The sequence below is a fragment of the Mus pahari genome, chromosome 2 (genome assembly GCF_900095145.1).
Source record: "Mus pahari chromosome 2, PAHARI_EIJ_v1.1, whole genome shotgun sequence".
NCBI classification, from domain to species: Eukaryota; Metazoa; Chordata; class Mammalia; order Rodentia; family Muridae; genus Mus; species Mus pahari.
Genome location: NC_034591.1, coordinates 104969385 through 104979142, shown reverse-complemented (window position 1 = coordinate 104979142; position 9758 = coordinate 104969385). Strand labels below are relative to the sequence as shown.

At 52.1% G+C, this 9758-nt stretch overlaps 1 protein-coding gene across 1 annotated transcript; it reads left to right on the top strand.

Annotated features, from left to right (window-relative positions):
- The first annotated feature begins 2135 nt into the window (after window positions 1–2135).
- On the top strand, window positions 2136–3284 carry LOC110316658 (histone H1x). Its single transcript, XM_021191088.2, has one exon. It carries the CDS (start codon window positions 2349–2351, stop codon window positions 2916–2918), a length of 570 nt encoding a protein of 189 aa, XP_021046747.1. The 5' UTR covers window positions 2136–2348; the 3' UTR covers window positions 2919–3284.
- Window positions 3285–9758: the final 6474 nt, after the last annotated feature.

Genomic DNA, 9758 nt, shown 5'->3' with positions numbered 1-9758 from the left:
TTCACGAGTCTGCCTTAGTGTTTCACACTTGTGTGTCTGCTTCAGCTAAATGTTCCTTCACCTTCACGTTTGCCCCAGCAAAACACCATTCAACTGACTTTCCAAAGAACTCTTCTTTTTTTTTTTTTTTTTTTTTTTTTTTTTTTTTTTTTTTTTTTTTTTGGGTTTCTCTGTGTAGCCCTGGCTGTCCTGAAACTCACTCTGTAGACCAGGCTGGCCTTGAACTCGCCTGCCTCTGCCTCCCAAGCGCTGGGATTAAAGGCATGCGCCAACACGCCCAGCTTGCCAAAGAACTCTTAAGTTTTCACTTTATTAAAGTGCAAGCAAAGTTTAAAAGTTTAGTAAAAATATATGCACTAGCTCACTTTTTAAAATCTTAAATTTTCCTTTTGTGAATGAAATAATGTTTTTATGGAATGCATTCTTAGATGTTAGGGATTAGAGAAGGGCTAATACGGTAACAACTCAATGTTCTAAGCATTCTTGCCTAATTACAGTTCATTTGATGTTTAGATGCCTTAGGAAAAAACAGCATCTCTGTGGGTAATTTTGGGTTTATCAATTGTATTGAAGTTTCCTGACTCTTAGCAAGAAAGACAAACTAGACACAAGAGGGACTCTTCTCATGCTGCTTTGTCTATCTTACCTCAGACTGACAGGACAAATAGACATCAGTCAGGTGACCGTCCAGAACTTACTGAAGTTTCTGCCTGAGCCTGAAGGCAGCATTCCAGCACACAGGGCACGAAGCAGCAGCAGCAGGCTCCTGGTTGGCTGGAGACAGGAGTGAGTGTCATCACCATAGAGGGGGTTTAAAGAAAGAGAGGGTAGTGAGTCCAGGAGAACCTGCACCCTAGCCCACTGGCCCTCCTCCTGAGAACTATGGAGTCACAAAGGGATGACTCCTCGGTCTCTGGGCTCTGCTAAACCCTGGCCACTTCCCGACGATCCTTCCTTTGATGGAGATGAGGTCGTGGGGTCATGGGGCAGGCACACCCAGGAGTACTGAGTTTGAAAGGCCGAGAATCGGGGCCTTCTTGATCTACAGGCAGTCGCTCGCTCTCTTCACCAAAGAGGCCAGGGAACTGCTTGACACCTATTGGAACAAAGCTGGCCTGGACGCTTCAGTGGTGTCTACTATGTCCTCCGCAGGCTGACCATTGCCTGAACATCCCTCTCTCCTCCGTTGGCCTACTTCCCAGGCTTTCAGGTCCTTCCCTGGACCTCCACCTCGTGCAAGCCCTCCAAAGCCGGCAGGATCCTCAAAAGCCAGTCCCCTGCCACACCCTCTAAGGGAAGTGCCTTAGGGGTAACCTTACACTTTTCCATCCTGGAGCCCCCATCTAATTCTGAGGGGTCCAGGGATGGCTACTTAAGCATCACAAAATGGGGTACTTGGGGCCAGCGAGTGGTGAGGAAGTGTCTAGGGAGAGTCCCTGTGGTCGTGTGCCTGCACTGACTCATCCTTGAGATGCCAGGCGTCCAAAGCCCAAGGTGCCAGACGTGCAGCCTCAGGGCAATTCCCTTCTGTTGTTCCCTTAGGATTCGGAGAAGCCCCCCGCCCCAGCACGCTCTCGGGCTTTGCCTTGCTCCTGTCGGCCGCGTGAGGGCGTACCCTGTGTTAGTTGGGACAAATTAATGCCCTTCCTGCGGGCAGGGCTGTGGTCCCCTGGACCCAGAACCAACTCAGGTGCCTGAGGAGCACTCTTGTCTGCCGCCTGCAAAGTTCTGGGTCTTGGGGTCTCGCCCGGGGCCCGCGCTAATCCTTTCCAAATCGAGCGCCCCCCTCCTCCACGCTCCTGTAGCCGGGGGTACACACCTCTGTGCCGCTCCGCTGAGCCCGTCCTAGGCGCAGGCCGCCTCTGCGCAGCGCAGCGGGCTCGGACGCTGTCCAGGGCACACTGCTGAGGGTGCAGCCGCGTCCCGGAGCCGCGGGCGGAGGAGCCAGTGGCCGCGGAAGGCGCTCCAAGAAGCACAAGTTGGCGCTGGCCTGGGCGCAGGCTGTTGTTGTTCTCAACGTGGTCCGCCACGGGGAAATAAAAGCGGAGCGGGGCGCGCTCTCCGCCAGAGCGCAGCGCGCACGCCCAGAGCTTCGGAGCTCGCGCAGTCCCGCCGCGCTCCCCGCAGACTCCTCTCCGCCTCCCACACCCCCCAGCCCCGCCGCGGCCGGCCCGGCCCCCGCCCGCACCTCAGCCCTGCCGCCTGGTCCCAGGCCCGGCCGCGGCCGCTCCCGCCTGGAGCCGCCGCGCGCCCCCAGTCCCCCGGCGCCGCCGCGGCCCCTCGCCTTCCTCTTCCCGGCGCGGCCCCCCGGCTACCGCGCGCCGCCTGCCGCCAACCCGCTGGCCACCATGTCGGTGGAGCTTGAGGAGGCCCTGCCGCCGACGAGCGCTGACGGGACGGCCCGCAAGACGGCCAAGGCCGGCGGCTCTGCGGCGCCCACGCAGCCCAAGAGAAGGAAGAACCGCAAGAAGAACCAGCCGGGCAAGTACAGCCAGCTGGTGGTGGAGACCATCCGCAGGCTGGGGGAGCGCGGCGGCTCGTCCCTGGCGCGCATCTACGCCGAGGCCAGGAAGGTGGCATGGTTCGACCAGCAGAACGGGCGCACCTACCTCAAGTACTCTATCCGGGCGCTGGTGCAGAACGATACGCTGCTGCAGGTGAAGGGCACCGGCGCCAACGGATCCTTCAAGCTGAACCGCAAGAAGCTGGAGGGCGGCGCAGAGCGGCGCGGAGCTTCGGCGGCCAGCAGCCCCGCGCCCAAGGCGCGCACGGCGGCGGCGGCGGACAGAACGCCCGCCAAGCCGCAGCCCGAGCGGCGCACGCACAAGAGCAAGAAGACCGCGGCTGCTGCCAGCGCGAAGAAAGTGAAGAAGGCGGCCAAACCCAGCGTGCCCAAGGTGCCCAAGGGCCGCAAGTGACGTCCCTGCGGTCTGGCGACATTATCGAGTTTTACGTCTATCTGTCCCCCTCCGCGCCCCCCCCCTCGGTGTACCGGTTCCATAGGGTTCCGCCTGGCCCAGGTCCCTGATCCCTGTTCCCTCCCCCGCCCCTCCCCCAGCGATGCTGCGTTCTGTTTGCTTTAGGTTTTTGAAACGGCCCTGGCGACGCCCCCATTGGCTCTCACCCTTGGCAACGGCCGTTGCCATGGTTACCGGCCCGGCGGCGCCAATGGCCTGGCGGCGCTTGCCTACCGTGCCCGCCGATGGCCACCCGGCGCTCCGGTTGTGCGGCGCCTTGCTCCGCCCGCTGCCTTCCTGGGGCGCAATAAAGGGTTCCAACCTTGACCATTGTCGTTGTCTTGTGGGCGCTGGAGGCTGCTTGGGGTCCCTGCGGGGGAGTCGAGGGTCATTAAGACCCGCTAGACAACTCGCAGGTGGCTCTGCCAGAGGTGGGACTGGTGTGCTCTGAGACAGCTGCCCAGTGGAGAACTCTTGTAAAAGGGTTCCCAGCCTTGGGTTGCTGCAGTGTCCAGCATATAAAGGATTAAAGGTTTCTACATGTTGGAAATTAAACCTCAGGATCTAGTGCAACATAATGGACAGTTTGGCCAAATGGAAGACCAGGAAGGTTCTGAACAGTATGTACACATACAAGGTGGGGTGAGGGGGTGAGATGGAACCTGAGTTAGGTGAGGTTTACATGGTGCTCTTTTCCTGTATCACCTTTTTGGGCCTTGGCATTGTCTGAGGGTGGGAAGGGACCAGTGTTTCTTGGCAGGCGTGATCATGAATCAGACTGAGCCGCCCAAAGTGGGCATTTCACTGCCTCTTGGATGCCTGGTACCTGGCTGAAGGTGCCCTGCGAAGGGCATAGGCAAGTATCATGTTGAATTGGGGTGTACCACCCTCAAGCTGGTCAGTGAGGCAATGATTTCCAGATGGCTCAGTCCACAGGGTCATAACAGCTAGGCCTAGGAAACAACCTTGCCCTGCTCCATGGATCTTTTTGAGGTTTCCTGAAGGCTAAGGGTTGACTCCGGCTCTGTGGTTCTTCTCCAGGTGCTGATGAAACCCCTAACCTGACTCTTACCCTCTTAACCCACTGGAGGCTTTTCATAAGCTCCTGGGTGCCTTTCAGGTTATTATTCCTCGTTGTCTTTATAATTCCCGACTCTGTACCTGCCTTCCAGTGCCTTACCCCTCACATGCTGCTCTCTGGTTCATCCCTCTCTGGCACCCATCTCCCATTGACTTCTGACTTCTACCCCAGGCCTAGGCTTTCCTAGACACTGAAGGACCCAGGGCACTCCTCAATAGATGATAGATGTCTTATTTGGGATTTCCTTTTTCTTTTCTTTTTTTTTCTTTTCTTTTATCTTTTTTTTTTTTTTTTTTTTTTTGAGACAGGGTTTCTCTGTGTAGCCCTGGCTGTCCTGGAACTCACGCTGTAGGCCAGGCATTTTCTCTTGAGGTTTCCTCCTCTCAGATGACTCTAGTTTGTGTCAAGTTGATATAAAACTAACCAGCACAGTAGAACAGGACCCTTGCCCATTGTAATTGTCCTTTTGGGGACCCAGACCACCCCAATGTGAGGTTACAGGGAGAATACTGAATCTCTCCAGCCCCAGGGGCGGTTATGTGACCTAAGACCTGGCCAGTAAGATCTAAAGTCAGTTGTTAGCTGCTGTGGGGGGCTGGAGAGATGGCTCAGTGAAACAGACTGGTTCCTGCTGCCAGAGCGGTCAATGCTGAGTGACTGGAAGACTTCTAAGGTGACCACTGAGAAACAGCTGTTCTTTCCTCTGGATCACTAAATGGTAGGAATATGAGGGCAGAGTTGCTAGTGGGAAAGGCTGCCTGAAAAGGAGTCAAGATTGGGGAGTTGGAGGCAGGAAATGGGCACATGTCCAAAGACTTCTGAATGGAGCTCATGGGCCTGACCACCCTAGGGCTGCTGTACTGCTCTGTAGATAAGTCTGTTTGAATTGGGTTACTGTCAACTGCATCCTGGTCTCCAGATTCTTGAATTATCTTCCTCCGTATTCCTTTGTCATTTCTTTGAATGGTTAATCTTCTAAACTTTCTGCCCAGGGTCCCCAAGCCCTCCCTTACCTGCTCAACGAGACTCACTCATGCCGTGGGGTGCTTGCTGAGTTTACCTGCCTGAGAAGCATCCTAAGTTAAAGCTATATGACCCGAGCCAGCCACTCCTATTTCCCATGGGCCAGGAGCTAGGAAGAGCACTGTACAGCCTTGGTCTCCTCCAACTCCGAGAGAAATGTGTGCAGAAGGGTTACTTTACGGGTGCAGCTGTTAAGTCCCTAGGATGAGACACAGCCAGCCAATGGCCAGGTTGGAACCCTTGTGCCTTTTGACATTATGTTCCTGATCCATTTCCTCACTATGTCCTTGTCTAGATCCCAGTGGCCCTGGATTCCAAACACAAATGCAGTTGCTAAGGAAAAGACTTTTTGGGAGAGGTAACCTGATACAGCCAAGAGGCTGAGAACTTCTCTGTAATACAGTCTAGGCCCGATTGCTGCCTCTCTGCACCCACTAATGGGAAGGGCTGGGTGGAAGCTGAGGGTCAAGGTGCTGGACCTGGCTTCACAGGGCTTTTGATTGGGGAACCAAGATTGCTCTCTCTGAGCCAGAGTTTCCTCACTCATAAGTAGAGTCAAGACCAATTTTCTTGTGATTACACACCTGTAAACAGGCTACTACAGGTCTTATAAGCCCCCAGATCTCAGGTCTGCTTTGGGGATACCCAGGTCTGCCTTCTTCATAGCCTCCAGACATCCTTGTTCTGAGCACCGAAGCCAGAGTGACCACAGGCTGGAGTCACCATGTCTGTAAGAACCTGTCCTGAACTTGTCCCTCTGCCAGAGCCGAGCATGGGCTTTGGAAGGGGTAATGCTGAAGGCTTGGGATGTCAGATTTCATATGATGTAGGGCGGTACACATCAGGCATTCTGGCCATGTCCCGAGGCAGCAGTATATGGCTCTAATTTTTTGTTACTGTTGTTGTTCACATTATTTTAATTATTTGAGAATTTCTATCATGCTTTTCACCTCTACCTCCTGAAAAAGGAGGAGGAAGAAGAGGAGGAGGAGGAGGAGGAGGAGGAGGAGGAAAGGGCACACAAGCCCAGTTTGTGTTGCCTGTATACTTGATAGAGGGCTCTGATTTTTTTTTTTTTCACAAAATGCTTTTTTATTCCTCTAATTGCTAGCTCTTGTAACTAACTTTGGCAACATTAGAATAATAACTTTTATTTGGTAAAACAAACAACCAACTTCACAGAGTAACAAAATAGTAATGTTGACAAATATTTAATACACATGTAAACAAAACAAAGTAACATTGCTTTCAAAATAGATAGAGCTGTTGATATAAAACAAAGCTTCCAGAGACTCAGCTCACTCTACATCTTTGTGTTAGAGGCACAATGGACTTGAGCTAGTTCACTTCTAAGACAGAGCCAAAGCTCTTGCTAACGATTTCTTCCTCTGCTTCTGTGACTAGGAAACTTAGCTAGATTGCAGAGGGGAGAAAGCTTTGGGGAGAGGTAAGACACCTTCCAAGAGGAGGAGTAAAGGGGACTTCAGAAGCAGGGGACACTTCTAGTCACTCTAAATCTTGATAAGCTTCATAACCACGAGAGAGGTGGCAGCCATGCAGGCTTAGGGGAAGCGCGGTGACAGCATAGCAGCCATGCAGGCTTAGGGAAAGCGCAGTGACAGCAGCCCGGTGACAGCAGCCCAGGCAGCCTCTGCATGGGGGGGTGGAGGGGGACGGGAATTTACTGAGGAATGGCAAGATCAGTGGGGGGTCACAACAGTGCAGCAGCAGCAGCAGCAGCAGCAGCAGGGGAGTCTGGTCTGGCAGCACAGGGGGACAGGAGAAGTGTGTGTGTGTGTGTGTGTGTGTGTGTGTGTGTGTGTGTGTGTGTGTGTGTGTGGTGTGGGGGGAGACAGGAGAAGCAGGAAGGCAGGAGCCAGAGCCCTGGGACCTCCCTTAGCAGTGAACAACAGTCTGTCTTCCCCAGGAGCGTGCTTTAGTGACACAGAAAACTACTGCCACAGGCAGGGCTGGAGACACTCGACACAGGTCTAAGACGGTTGGTTCTTATGTTTACCATAGACAGTAATGTTTATATGAGTCTGCAGACTCATTTCATAAACAGGATTTTCCACCAGAACAAGTGGGACAAATACACTTTCCACACCTAAAGGAAAGGTACAGGGTAAAAGGACAGGGTAAAAGGAGTGTGATGTGGCAAAAAAAAAAAAAAAAAAAAATCACTGAAAAAACCAATCAAAATAGTAAAGAGGCGGATCACAGCCAATCAATGGTCAAGCACAGAGCAAACAAAAGATACAACCTCCTGTCCCTCCCTCAGTCTTAAGAGAGAGGCTGAGGCCTGGGGATAACCTCTTCCCATTTTTTTTTTTTTTTTTTCATAGAATCTAGAGAAAGGTCACTAAACTGAAGAAGGAAAAATGGAACAGGGACATCTAAGGAACCTGTCCCCACTGCCTCTTGTTGTTTGTTGTTGTTGTTGTTTTGTTTTTTGTTTTTGTTTGTTTTGTTTTTGTTTTTTTGTTTTTTGAGACAGGGAGAGAAGGGTTCTCAGAAGGGTCTCTGGGACCAGCCTAGAGGGCTGCACTAGAACTCAGCTGGCTTTATAGCTTTGAGGTGGAGGACAGGTGACAGGGCGCTACGCAGGTGAAATCTGTAGCATATAAAGTGAAACTACTAGAGTAACTATCATCCTACTAAAAGTGTGACTAAAAATAGTTGCAATGGGGTGTGCTGGCCCCCCTTTAATCCCAGCACTTGAGAAGCAGGGGCAGGCAGATCTCTGTGCTTTTGAGGCTGGCTTGATTTACATGGTGAGTTCCAGGACAGAGCCAGTGCTATGTAGAGAGACCCTGTCTTAATAAAATCAAGCTAAATAACACAACAACCGAACAACCCCCCTCTAAAAATAAAAACCCCAAATGCAGCAGCCTCACCCTTATTGGAAGGGGGGGCAAGCAAGGAAGGCATCTAAAATGTCATCTGTTGGGTTTTTCACAAGGGCCAGCGAGCCTGCTGATTTCCTAAACCCTTGAGCTCATGGCAAGGTGGATCCCATAGAGAAGCTTGCTCCCCAGCCAACTTGAGCTCAGAGGTGGGCAGGCCACCATGTCTCTTTAATCACCACGTCACGGGGAACATCAAGAGGCATGGTTAATGAAGAGACATTTTTAACACAGTTGGTGCCTGGTTCAGTGAGGTGAACCACTCCTGTGCAACAGACTGCACGGAGCCATATGCACGAGGCCAGAATCGGGGGGGTGGGGCTGTGGTGTACCAGGAATGCTTAGAGTGTTCACACGGGAGATCAGTGAGGGGCATGGTATCATTAGGCATCCCCTCCCAGAAGGCCACCTCCCATGTGTCAGACATACTCTGTGATGAGAATAGGTACCAGAAGCCATGCCTGGGCGAAGTCAGGATCCCAATCTCATTGGGGATAGAGTCAAATGTCATTCTCTAACTTATAGTCTATGAGGGAAATAAAATCCCCTTGGGTTTTATTTTGTATAATTGCCCAGAGATATCCCAGGGTCACAAGTCTGGTATTCTGGACAACCAACCATACCTAGTCCTGTGAGTTTGATGACTGAGAATGACATAGATGACTCTCTATGGACACCAGGTTAGCCTTGAACACACAGAGAGAGCTGCCTGCCTCTGCCTCTTAGCTGCTGGTATTAAAGGCATATGACACCATGCCAGACAAACATTCTTTTAACTGGTTGAAGACTTTTCCATTCCTATGTGGTACAGTTAGCACAGAGTTTAAAGTTGTCCGGTGTAGGTGCTGAGGCAGCCATAGACAACCAGAGGTGACCCACCGTCACAATGACCCAGACTACACCCTGCCCTGGGGCCTCCTCTACCCTGGAAGGAGTATAATAGAGCCTTCCAGGGGGTAGGAGAGAAAGTTCCCACAGAAGGGTGACCATTCCTTCCATTCTGAGGACCAAAGCCTCAGCAGCAGTGTCTGCTAGGTGGCTCCTCAATACTTTGGTCCTCTTCCACCCAGTCCCTTCAGCAGTGGGTCCTAGTCACTGTTCGGTTGCCATGGAGAGACACCTTGGCCACGGCAACTCTCGTAAAGGAAAATATTTGATTGGGGCTTACAAGTCGAGATGTTTAGTATACAGTCATCATGGTGGGAAACAGGGTCATGCATGCAGGTATGTTGCTGGAGAGGTAGCTGAGACTTTAATATTCAGATCTACAGGCAGCGGGAAGATAGAGTGACACTGGGCCTGGCTTGAGCATTTGAAACCTCAAAGCCCAGCCCCAGTGACACACTTCTCCAACAAGGCCACACCTTCTAGTAGTGCTACTCCCTAAGAATCAAATATATGATCCCATGGGAGCCATTACTATTCAAACAGTGCATGAATGTAGCATCCTTGGGAAACAAAGATTTACCTAGTGAGTCTAAGAGCTCTTCTGAGTCGTTATCTGTGTCATTAAGATGATCAGCAGTTCCTTCCCCTTCCAGATGGCCATGTGGTAGCATGTATACACATCTGGGTCAGATGGCCCTGTGGCAGCATGTATACACATCTGGGTCAGATGGCCCTGTGGCAGCATGTATACACATCTGGGACAGATGGCCCTGTGGCAGCATGTATACACATCTGGGTCAGATGGCCATGTGGTAGCGTGTATACACATCTGGGTCAGATGGCCCTGTGGTAGCGTGTATACACATCTGGGTCAGATGGCCCTGTGGTAGCGTGTATACACAT